The following is a 12,205-nucleotide window of genomic DNA, read 5'->3' as shown; positions in this document are numbered from 1 at the left end:
CATGTGCTCTCACTGGTGATTGGATGCGGTGTTGTGTATGTTGATTGGTCCCACTGAGTGTCCATCAGTGTGTGTCTGCACCATGATATACTGGTGTATATTATGACATCCCCCCTTTTATATAAAAAAATGTGCCTGCGTGACAATAAATAGTGTGTGGTGAATGTTCCTGACTACGTGTGTGCAAATTATTTACAGGACTATGTACATAAAACTAAACTATTTACATGGGAAGGTGCCTGGTGCAGAAAAAACACTGTGTCACACAAATAACGAGATGAACACTATATACAAACCACTTGAACGATTAAACGGAAGAACAGAACAGACCAGAGAGTCCATTAGTGCACAAAGTTCACAAATTAAGTCTCTGAGGTGGGCGACAAATTCTGGTTGACCGCCTCGAGGGTGGGTCAGGAGCCATCAGCTGAGGAGCGGGCTGGACTGCGTCAGAGTGAGGAGGATGCAGAGTAACCGGAATCTCCGCATAGTCCAGGTCAGGGACAACAGGATTGCATGGCACTGGCGGAGGATCACGGAGCGAGCGCGGAACGAGACGAAGGGCACGTCGATTACGGCGCAGAATGGAGCCACCCGGTAGACAAACCAGGAACGAGCGGGGAGCCACCTGCCGAAGAACCACAGCAGTTGCAGACCAGCCACCATCTGGAAGATGGATGCGGACGTTGTCATCTGGAGCCAGAGCAGGGAGATCAGCTGCACGGGAGTCATGAGCCACCTTGTGCTGTGCACGAGACAGTTGCATCCGGCGAAAGACCGGAACGTGGTCGAGGTCTGGGATGTGAATGGACGGCACCGTCGTCCTCAGGGTGCGACCCATGAGCAGCTGGGCTGGCGATAGGCCAGTGGACAGTGGGGCCGAGCGATAGGCCAGCAGGGCGAGGTAGAAGTCGGATCCCGCATCGCCAGCCTTGCAGAGGAGCCGTTTGACTATGTGGACGCCCTTCTCCGCTTTGCCATTGGATTGGGGGTACAGGGGACTGGATGTCACATGCACAAAGTTGTACCTCCTGGCAAAGTTGGACCATTCCTGGCTCGCGAAGCAGGGGCCATTGTCCGACATCACAGTGAGTGGGATGCCGTGACGAGCGAAGGTGTTCTTACAGGCACGGATGACTGCAGACGATGTGATGTCGTGCAAACGTACCACCTCCTGGTAGTTTGAAAAATAGTCGACAATCAGAACATAGTCCCTGCCCAGCGTGTGGAACAGGTCGATGCCGACCTTGGACCAAGGGGACGTGACCAACTCATGGGGCTGTAGGGTCTCACGTGGTTGGGCCAGCTGGAACCGCTGACAGGTGGGGCAGTTGAGCACTGTGTTGGCGTTGGCGTCATTGATGCCGGGCCAGTACACTGCCTCTCGGGCCCATCGGCGGCACTTCTCCATACCAAGATGGCCCTCGTGTAGCTGTTCCAAGACAAGCTGGCGCATGCTGTGCGGGATAACAATGCGGTCCAGCTTCAGGAGGACACCATCGACTACTGCCAGATCGTCTCTGATGTAGTAGAACTGCGGGCATTGGCCCTTGAGCCACCTGTCTGTTAGGTGGCGCATGACACGCTGTAACAGGGGGTCAGCCGCAGTCTCGCGGCGAATTTGGACGAGGCGTTCATCCGTGGCCGGTAGATTGGAGGCCACGAAGGCCACATGGGCGTCAACCTGGCAGACGAATCCCGCTGGGACACACGGGGTGTTGACTGCCCTGGACAGAGCGTCGGCTATGATCAAGTCTTTGCCAGGGGTGTATACGAGCTGGAAGTCGTATCGCCGGAGTTTGAGCAGAATGCGCAGGAGGCAATGCACCATGTCGTTCAAGTCTTTCTGTATTATATTGACCAGCGGGCGATGGTCGGTCTCGGCGGTAAATTGGGAAAGGCCGTACACATAATCATGAAACTTAACGACACCGGTCAAAAGGCCCAGGCATTCCTTTTCTATCTGCGCATAGCGCTGTTCCGTGGGGGTCATGGCGCATGACGCATATGCAACGGGGGCCCATGATGAGGCCTCATCGCGTTGCAGGAGCACTGCCCCAATGCCAGTTTGACTGGCATCGGTCAAAATTTTTGTCTCTTTCGCTGGATCAAAAAAGGCCAATACCGGGGCCGTGGTAAGTTTGGTTTTAAGTTCTCTCCATTCGCGCTCGTGGGCAGGAAGCCATTGAAGTCTGTCGTCTTCCTGACCAGGTTCCTGAGAGCTGTGATATGAGAGGAGAGGTTAGGGATGAACTTCCCTAGGAAGTTGACCATGCCCAGAAATTGGAGGACCGCCTTCTTGTCCTCTGGCTTTTTCATGACTGTGATGGCAGCCACCTTGTCTGCATCCGGCCGCACACCCAACTGGGAGATGTGGTCCCCTAGGAACTTGAGTTCCGTCTGGCCGAAGGAGCATTTTGCCCTGTTGAGGCGTAGGCCCTGCTCCCGTATCCCGTTTGAACACGCGCTGGAGGCGACTGATATGCTCCTGCGGCGCTGTGGACCAAATGATTATGTTGTCGACATAGATGCGAACACCTTCAATGCCTTCCATCATTTGTTCCATGATCCGGTGGAACACTTCTGATGCCGATATGATCCCAAACGGCATCCTGTTGTAATAATATCTGCCAAAAGGTGTGTTAAAAGTACACAGTTTCCTTCTGGATCTGTCTAGTTGAATTTGCCAGAATCCTTTTGAGGCACCAAGTTTGGTGAAGAGCTTGGCGCGAGCCATCTCGCATGTGATCTCTTCGCGTTTGAGGATTGGGTAATGCTCCCTCATTATGTTGCGATTCAGATCCTTTGGATCAATGCAGATTCTGAGCTCGCCGGAAGGCTTTTTTACGCACACTATGGAACTGACCCAGTCGGTTGGTTCCGTAACTCTGGAGATCACTCCTTGGTCTTGGAGGTCTTGCAGCTGCTGCTTGAGGCGGTCCTTGAGGGGTGCTGGGACTCTGCGAGGTGCATGCACCACAGGCGTGTCTTTCTGTTTGAGTAGGATCTTGTAAGTATATGGGAGCGTGCCCATGCCTTGGAAGACGTTACGGTGCTGGTCGATGATGGCGTTGAGTTGCGCCCTGAAGTCAGCGTCCTGGAAGGCAGACGTATCATCAGGAGACAGAGAGTGAACTCTTTGAACGAGGTTTAGCAGCTTGCACGCCTGTGCGCCAAGCAGAGAGTCCTTCGAGGAGCCCACGATCTCGAAAGGAAGGATGGCTTTTCGTGACTTGTGCATCACTTCGAGTTGGCATGAGCCGGTAGCAGGAATGATGTTGCCATTGTAGTCTAATAGCTGGCGGGCCGATGGAAGAATGGTTAGTTTGACACGAAGGCTTTGGAAAGCAGACTACGCAATGAGATTGGCGGAGGCACCAGTGTCCAGGTGGAATCGTATTTGGGACCAGTTGACCGTCAGGGTGGCACACCACTCATCGTCTGGATCGATGCTGTATGCCGACAGCGGCTGGTGTCTTTGCCTCGGGGAAAGCCTGTTTTTCGTTACGACACCGACTCGAAAAGGCGCCTTCGGGTCCTCGGTGTCACTGCTGTGTGGGAGGTCGGAATCGGACTTGGTGACCATGGGTTGAATTGCCCGAACATTCCTGTGAGGCTGGCTGAAGCGATATGAATTGGAAGGCTGAGCTGCTCGACAGCAGGCAGCATAGTGGCCAAGTCTTCCACATCGTAGGCATTGTCGAGATTTTGCAGGGCATTGCCGCTTTAAATAGGTGGAGCCACAGTTGCCGCACGTCGTGACATCAGCACCTTCGCTGTGCCACCGCGCATACGCGGTGCCCACCTGCGCATTACGTTCCTCCATGTTGCCGTCCCCTCGTTTGATGCGTACAAGCGCGGGAGTCTGCGAAAAGCGCGCAAAATGGCCGCCCTCATCCAGGCTGAGGCTCTGGAGGTGCTCAATCACTTGGACCCGTTCCGCCTCGTGGGGACCTTGCTGCGCCATTTCAGCCGCTTGTATATGGGAGTACCGACTGGTGGAATTTTCATGTAGGACAAAGGTCTCGATGGCGGTCACTAGGGTGAGTTGCTTTACTTTGAGGAGCTGCTGACGTAGGTGGTCCGACTGAACACCCAAAATGTTCTGGTCGCGTATCATGGAGTCGGAGGTGGGCCCATAGCTGCAAGATTGCACAAGGATGCGGAGGTGCGTTAGAAAGGATTGGAAAGGTTCGTCCTTACCCTGCAAACGCTGCTGGAATACGTAGCGTTCAAAACTTTCATTCACCTCTACGCTGCAGTGAGTGTCAAATTTGAGGAGAACCGTCTTGAGCTTCGTCTTGTCTTCGTCACCTGCAAAGGCGAGAGAGTTGAAAATGTGGATGGCATGGCCCCCGGCCGTGGAGAGGAGAAGAACAATCTTTCTGGTGTCCGAGGCGCCCTCCCTGTCCGTGACTTCGAGGAAGAACTGGAAGCGCTGTTTGAAAATCTTCCAGTTGGCCCCGAGGTTGTCGGCAATGCGGAGCGGTGGCGGTGGGCTGATGTTGTCCATGTCGCAGGATGATGGAATGCTGGCGGAAGGCAGATCACTTGCAGGTAGGTCTAAGAAGTGCTAGTATCCCACCACTCCTAGTATCATGATGTGTTGGGTGTTCTGGATCACATACAGGTCACCAACACTTGAAGTAGTGTAACACTATTTTATTAAAAGGTTAACTATTTAAACATACTTGAACTGTGGGTAAATACGATACCAGCTTTAACTAAAGACCTTTGCCTTGTCCTAACCAGTTGATGCACTCAGCACATGGTGAATGTCTGTGTTGCAGGCTGTGAGCTCTATGCTCCTAGTTAGCTGCTACTCGAATGAGCGGGAACTCTGATGTCCCCTGTCTTTATTATGCATGTGCTCTCACTGGTGATTGGATGCGGTGTTGTGTATGTTGATTGGTCCCACTGTGTGTCCATCAGTGCGTGTCTGCACCATGATGTACTGGTGTATATTATGACAGACATGTCTGTGAGGCACTGATAACCACACGGTTCCAGAAGGAATGTGAGCGAGAAGTGCCATGAGTTTTAAAGAGCAAGAGAGGAGCCAAGCGTTTTAAGAACGAGAAAGGAGCCGGGGGTTTTAAAAGAGCAAGGTAGGAGCTGGAGTTTTAAAAGAAGCGAGGGAGGAGCCGGGTGTTTTAAAAGAAGCCAGAGAGGAGCCGGGGAGTTTTAAAAGAGCGAGCGAGGAGCCAGGAGTTTAAAAGAGTGAGAGACGAGAAGGATAAATGCAAACACTGGTTCAGAAAGAGGCATGGGACCAAACAAAGAAGCTGATTGATGGGTAAGTCTAGGTGAGTATTTTCAATCCTTTAAAATAATTCATTGCTTAATATCAAGGTAGGAGCTAAAAAAAGTAAATAAAAAGTAGCATAGAATAGTACCGTCCAATTATAATAGAAGTGTCAAGTAAGAAACAGGGTTCTTAGCTAATGTAAATAAGGCCCCGAGCTAAAATATTATTTTTCAGGGAGTAACGAGCTTAATCAAGAGGGACATCATGGCAGGGGACGTCAGACCTGTGCTATGCTCCTCCTGCTCAATGTGGGAAATGACACTGTGTGCAGAAGGTGTATGCAAATGCAACTTCTAAATAGCCAGATTTCAGAGCTGGAGCTGCGAATGGACTTACTATGGAGCATCCGTGATGATAAAGAAGTCGTGGATAGCACGTTTAGCAAGGTGGGCACACCACAGGTGAGGATTACACAGGCAGTAAGGGATTGGGTGACCATCAGGAACAGTAAAAGACTCAGGATGGTGATGCAGGAGTCCCTTGTGGTCAACTCCCTCTCAAACAGAAATACCGCTTTGTTTACTGTTTTGGGGGGGGGGGGAATGACCTCTCAGGGGAAAGCAGCAGCAACTAAATCCATGGCACCGTGGATGGCTCAGATGGGTGAGAGAAAAATGAGTGGCATGGCTATAGTGATAGAGGATTCAATAGGGGCAAAGACAGATACTTCTGTGGCGCAAACGTGAATTGAGGATGGCATGTTGCCTCACTTGTGCCAGGTGTCGAGGTATACATTGGTACCAATGACATGGGTACGGAGGGTTTCGGCCCTGCAAACTGAGTATAGGAAGTTAGAAGATAAACTAAAATGCAGGACCTCAAATGTAGCAATCTCAGGATTACTCACAGTTCCACATGCTAGAGAGAGCAGGAATAGGAGGATAGATTAGATGAATGGAGGTGGAACATTAGCTAGTGAGGTAGAAGATGTAGTGATAGACCTGGAATTACAGGAAAAGCAAGGGTTAAAATGTGTCTCGCAAGGGAAAATGCTGAGGATGAACTGTTTATACTTCAAAGCAAGGAGTATTACAAACAAGGTAGATGAGTTAAGAGCACAGAGAGACATCTGGCAACAGGATGTCATTGCTGTAATGGAAACCTGGCTAAAGGAGGGGCAAAATTGGCAGCTCAATATCCCTGGATATAGTATTCAGGCAGGAGAGAGTGGAAGACAAAAAACGAGAGAGTAACGCTGATGGCTAAAGAATCAATTGCAGTTGGGAGAACGGATGATAAACTAAAAGGGTCAACAAACGAGGCTTTATGGGCTGCGCTTGGAAATAAAAAATGAGCACTGGCACTTATGGGCGGCACAGAGTTAGCACTGCTTCTTCACAGCACCAGGGACACGGGTTCAATTCTGACCTCAGGTGACTGTCTGTGTGGAGTTTGCACGACCTCCCCGTGTCTGCGTGGGTTTCCTATGGGTGCTCTTATTTCCTCCCACAGTTCAGTGTGCAGATTAGGGCCATACTAAGTTGTCCCTTAGTGTTCAAAGGTTACATGGGGTTACTAGGTGATGGGGATAGGGTGGGGTTGTTGGCCTACCAGAGGGTTGGTGTAGACTCAATGGGCCGAATGGCCTCCTTCTACACTGTAGTGATAACATGATTCTGTGATTCAACTGGGAGTGTACTACAGACCTCCAAATAGTGAAAGGGAGATAGAAGAAAAAATATGTAGCCACATTTCTGCCTGTAAGAACAAGTAGTAATAGTAGGAGACTTCAAGTATCACAATAACAACTGGGATTCAAAGAATATTAGGAGAACCGAGGGAGAAAAACTTTGCAGTGTGTCCAGGAAAAGTAAGAGGTCTTACAACACAAGGTTAAAGTCCAACAGGTTTATTTCAAATCACTAGCTTGCGGAGCACTGCTCCTTCCTCAGGTGAATGAAGAGGTAGGTTCCAGAAACATCTATATAGACAAAGTCAAAGATGCAAGACGATACTTTGAATGCGAGCATTTGCAGGTAATTAAGTCTTTACAGATCCAGAGAGAGGGGTAACCCCAGGTTAAAGAGGTGTGAATTGTCTCAAGCCAGGACAGTTGGTAGGATTTCGCAAGCCCAGGCCAGATGGTGGCCCAACCAACTTAGTCTTTCCTCATATGACAGTCCCGCCATCCCAGGAATCAGCCTGGTAAACTTTCTCTGCACTCCCTCCATAGCAAGAACATCCTGCCTCAGATAAGGACACCAAACCTGCACATTATACTCCAGGTATGGCTTCACCAAGCCCTATGCAATTGCGGTAAAACATCCCTATTCCTATATTCAAATCCTTCTGCTATGAAGGCCAACATATATATAGTCAGTATAATCAAAGATCCCTCCCACCCGGCTTACTCACTCTTCCAACTTCTTCCATCAGGCAGGAGATACAGAAGTCTGAGAACACGCACAAACAGACTCAAAAACAGCTTCTTCCTCACTGTCACCATGACTCCTAAATGATCCTCTTATGGACTGACCTCATTAACACTACACCCTGTATGCTTCATCCGATGCCAGTGCTTATGTAGTTACATTGTATATGTTGTGTTGCCCTATTATGTATTTTCTTTTATTCCCTTTTCTTCTCATGTACTTAATGATCTGTTGAGCTGCTCGCAGAAAAATACTTTTCACTGTACCTCGGTACACGTGACAATAAACAAATCCAATCCAATCCAATCCAATACCATTTGTCTTCTTACTTCCTGCTGTACCTGCGCACTTACTTTCAGCGACTGACGCACAAACACACCAAGGTCTCACTATGTATCCATCTCTCTCAATTGACGCTGATTCAAATAATAATCTGCCTACATATTTTTCTATCTAAGCGGCTAACCTCACATTTATCCACGTTCTCCTGCATCTTTCATGCAAAAGCGCACTCATTCAGCCTCTCCAAATCCCGCTGAAGCATCTCTGCATCCTCCTCACAGCTCACCCTCCCACCCAACTTTGTATCATCTGCAAATTTGGAGATAATACATTTAATCCCCTCGTCCAAATCATTAATATTTTGTGAATATTTGGGGTCCTTGCACAGATCACTGTGGTACCCAACTCATCACTGCCTGCCAATTAGAAAAAGACCCATTTACTCTAACTTTTTTCTTCCTATCTGCTAACCAGCTTTCTATCCATCACAAGACACTACCCACAATCTACCCTGTCTCTCCCCAATCTCTACACACACAGACAAATGACATAGAGGGAAAGGGTGGTGGAAAGGGAAATAAAATATTAATAAATATTAATGAAAACAAAAGGATAAGGATCTTTGATTCACTGGGTTGACATCCAGTCAATGTCTTTCTGAAGTTCAGGCTTTCATTTTGATACTTCCTCCTTTTCGGCTTGAGATGGTTTCTCTTGCAAGGTTGTCTACTTTCTCAGCATCATTCCACATTCATAGCAAAGGATGTGCCAGGCACTCACTGCTTTCAGAACAATAGGGCAGTTCTTTCGCTTCAGCAAGCAGGAGAGCCAGGAAGTTGCGGATAGTATTTATGTGGCTGGTCCAGTTATGTTTCTGGTCAATGGTGCCCCCCGGGATGTTGACGGTGGGGAATTCAATAATTGTAATGCTTTTGAATGTCATGGGAGATGTTTAAATCCTCTTGTTGGAAGTGGGCACGTCTTTCCACTTGTGTGGCGTGAATGTTACTTGCCACTTAGCAGGCAACGCAGAATGTTGTCCAATCCTTGCTCCCTATAGTCATGGACTCCTTCAGTATGTGAGGAGCAGCAATTGGAATTGAACACTGCATAATCATGAGCAAACATTCCCATTTCTGATATAATGACAGATGGAAAGTCATGGAGGAAGCAACTGAAGATAGTTGGGCACATTGCCCTGAGGAACTCCTACAGCGATGTTCTGCAGGGCTGTAGTGATTGACCTGCAAGAGCCATGGTCATCTTTCTTTATGCACGATGATATTCCAATCTGTGGAGAGACTTCCCTTAATTTCCATTGATTTTAGTTTTACTGATTCATACAGGTGAAAACCAGTAATTAAGACACAGAAGCACAGAGAGGACAAAACTGGTGATTCTTCAATTATCAAATTGCCAATTCTTGTTTGGTGCACTGCACTTTGGATATCATGTTTTTTAGAAGGAGTTTTCAAGAACTATTTCAAACATTTAGTGAAATGCCAATTTTGTTCCATTCAAACCAGTAACAGGGCATTGTTGCTTTCCTGCCTGAATTTTTTTATTTTTCTATTCCTTTTTCAGGCTTTCTCAGGGAACTCCAATGCCGATGGCGTCGAGCGACACAAATTGCAGCACTCTATTAAAGCAAGACTCCTTCGTTTTGTTCCCCTCGAGTGGAATCCACATGGTAGAATAGGAATGAGAGTTGAAGTTTACGGCTGTTCATACAGTAAGTACAAACTAATAGTGCAAAGGACTTTGTTTTACGAGCGTCTTTCTCAAGTACTGTTATCATTTGGGTATGTCGAAGTGAAATGAGGAATGCCATCACTTTGCAGTTCAGTGCTGTAACAGTTTAAATGAAGAGTCCTGGGACATCTTATTATAAGTTAATTGAACTACAGACATTGAATCAACCAACACAAGATGAGATATAATAAAGGTCAGTGAAAATTAAGTCAGATTCCTTATCAGCTTTACTGCAAAAGGCTACAGTTCTAAAACATAGCTGATTTATGTTAATTCAGCTTAAAAGCAAACGTTTATTAGAATATCAAACAATTTAAGTCACTGGTTTGACATTTCTTACAGTTTGTGGCTGAAACATCTGGATTTTGTGATATGAAATGAGGCAGACTTGGTTAGGGGACCTTAAGGTGAAGGAACACTGAGGGGTCAGTGACCACAATATGATTGAATTCACCCTGCAGTTTGAGAGGGAGAAGCTGGAATCAGATTATAGACATCATAGAATTTACAGTGCAGAAGAAGGCCATTCGGCCCATCGAGTCTGCACCGGCTCTTGGAAAGAGCACCCTACCCAAGGTCAACACCTCCACCCTATCCCCATAACCCAGTATCCCCATCCAACACTAAGGACAATTTTGGACACTAAGGGCAATTTATCATGGCTAATCCACCTAACCTGCACATCTTTGGACTGTGGGAGGAAACCGGAGCACCCGGAGGAAACCCACGCACACACGGGGAGGATGTGCAGATTCCGCACAGACAGTGACCCAAGCCGGAATCGAACCTGGGACCCTGGAGCTGTGAAGCAATTGTGCTATCCACAATGCTACCATGCTGCCCTTAAAATGTAATGGTATTACAATTAAATAAAGGTAACTGCAAAGACATGAGGGAGGTACAGGCCAGAGTTGATTGGAAGGGGAACCTAGCAGGGAAGATATTGGAACAGCAAAGGCAGGAGTTTTTGGAGTAATTCGAGATGCACTACAGAAATTCATTCCAAGGAGGAGAAACCTACTAAGGGGAGGACAAGGTATCCATGGCTGACGAGGAAAGTCAGGGACAACATAAAAGCAAAAGAAAAGACATACATATGATGAAGGTTAGTGGGAAGCCAGAAGATTGGGAAGCCTTTAAAAGCAACCTGAGGACAACTATAAAAACCAATCGGGGGGAGAAAATGAAATATATGAGTGTAAGTTAGCTAATAATATAAAAGAACATTGCAAGAGGTTTTTTTATACATATACAAAAGATAAGAGAGAGGCAAGAATGGACATTGGAAAATGAGGTTGGAGAAATCATAGAAATCATAGAATTACAGTGCAGAAGGAGGCCATTCGGCCCATCGAGTCTGCATCGGTCCTTACAAAGAGCACCGTACTCAAGCCCATGTATCCACCCTATCCCAGTTACCCAGTAACCCCCACTTAACCTTTTTTGGACACTAAGGGCAATTTAGCATGGCCAATCCACCTAACCCTCACATCTTTGGACTGTGGGAGGAAACCGGAGCACCCGGAGGAAACCCACGCAGTCACGGGGAGAACGTGCAGACTACACACAGATAGTGACCCAGCTGGGAATCGAACCTGGGACCCTGGATCTGTGAAGTAACTGTGCTAACCACTATGCTACCATGCTGCCCAGTAGTAAGTAGTAGTAGAGCCCAGTAGTAAGAAGTAGTAGTAGAGAAGTAGTAATGGGGAACAAAGAAATGGCAGAGAAATTGAATAGGTACTTTGCATCATTCTTCACGGTGTAAGACACCAGCGGCAAGCCAGAACTTCAAGAGAGTCAGGGGGCAGAGTTAAGTGTACTGGCCATCACTAAGGAGCTGGGGAAGTTGAAAGGTCTGAAGGTGGATAAATCACCCAGACCGGGGATGAACTACACTGATTTGATTTGATTTGATTTATTGTCACATGTATCGAAGTACAGGGAAAAGTATTTTCCGATATCTGCATGTGCAGCTCTTCAGACTTCTGTATCTTCTGCCTGATGGAAGAGCCTGGAAGAAGGCGATGCCTAGGTAGGAAGGGACTCTGATAATGCTATCTACCTTCCTGAGGCAACAGGCGGTGCAGACAGAATCAATGTGGGGGTGGCAAGCTTGTGTGATGCGTTGGGCTGAGTTCCCCACACTCTGCAGTTTCTTGCGATCTTGGGCCGAGCAGTTGCCATACCAGCAGGCAGAGGCTCTTTGGTAGGAGCTGTGGTCACTGGCGGGGGATGGTCCAGACGTGGCAAGCTTGGCCAAACGGGGGCAATTTTTTGGCAGGCTGCATCCGCATGTGACCGGCGCATGTTGCACGCCGCAGCTGTGCACATGTGAGGCCATGGACCTGGCAATTCTCCATCTATATCCGCAGCTGGAGCCGGGGGCTCTATGCTGCATGCCGGCTAGCCCTCCAGCAGACAGAGGATTGATGGAGGTTTTGCGCTGCTTTTTCGGGCGTAAAACACCACTGTTCCTGCGCTGATAGTC

At 48.1% G+C, this 12,205-nt stretch overlaps 1 protein-coding gene across 2 annotated transcripts in view; it reads left to right on the top strand.

Annotated features, from left to right (window-relative positions):
- The window catches only part of LOC140387064 (contactin-associated protein-like 5), a 1,365,877-nt gene that overhangs the window by 481,686 nt on the left and 871,986 nt on the right, over positions 1–12,205 (top strand). For both annotated transcript variants that reach the window (XM_072470084.1, XM_072470077.1), the window contains exon 4: positions 9,547–9,694. In XM_072470084.1, coding sequence (XP_072326185.1) covers positions 9,547–9,694 — 148 coding nt within the window. The remainder of the gene's footprint in view (positions 1–9,546; positions 9,695–12,205) is intronic.

This window comes from Scyliorhinus torazame, chromosome 2 (assembly GCF_047496885.1).
Source record: "Scyliorhinus torazame isolate Kashiwa2021f chromosome 2, sScyTor2.1, whole genome shotgun sequence".
Lineage (NCBI taxonomy): Eukaryota > Metazoa > Chordata > Chondrichthyes > Carcharhiniformes > Scyliorhinidae > Scyliorhinus > Scyliorhinus torazame.
The sequence above is the reverse complement of the archived record's forward strand: the minus strand, read 5'-3'. Positions and strand labels throughout refer to the sequence as shown.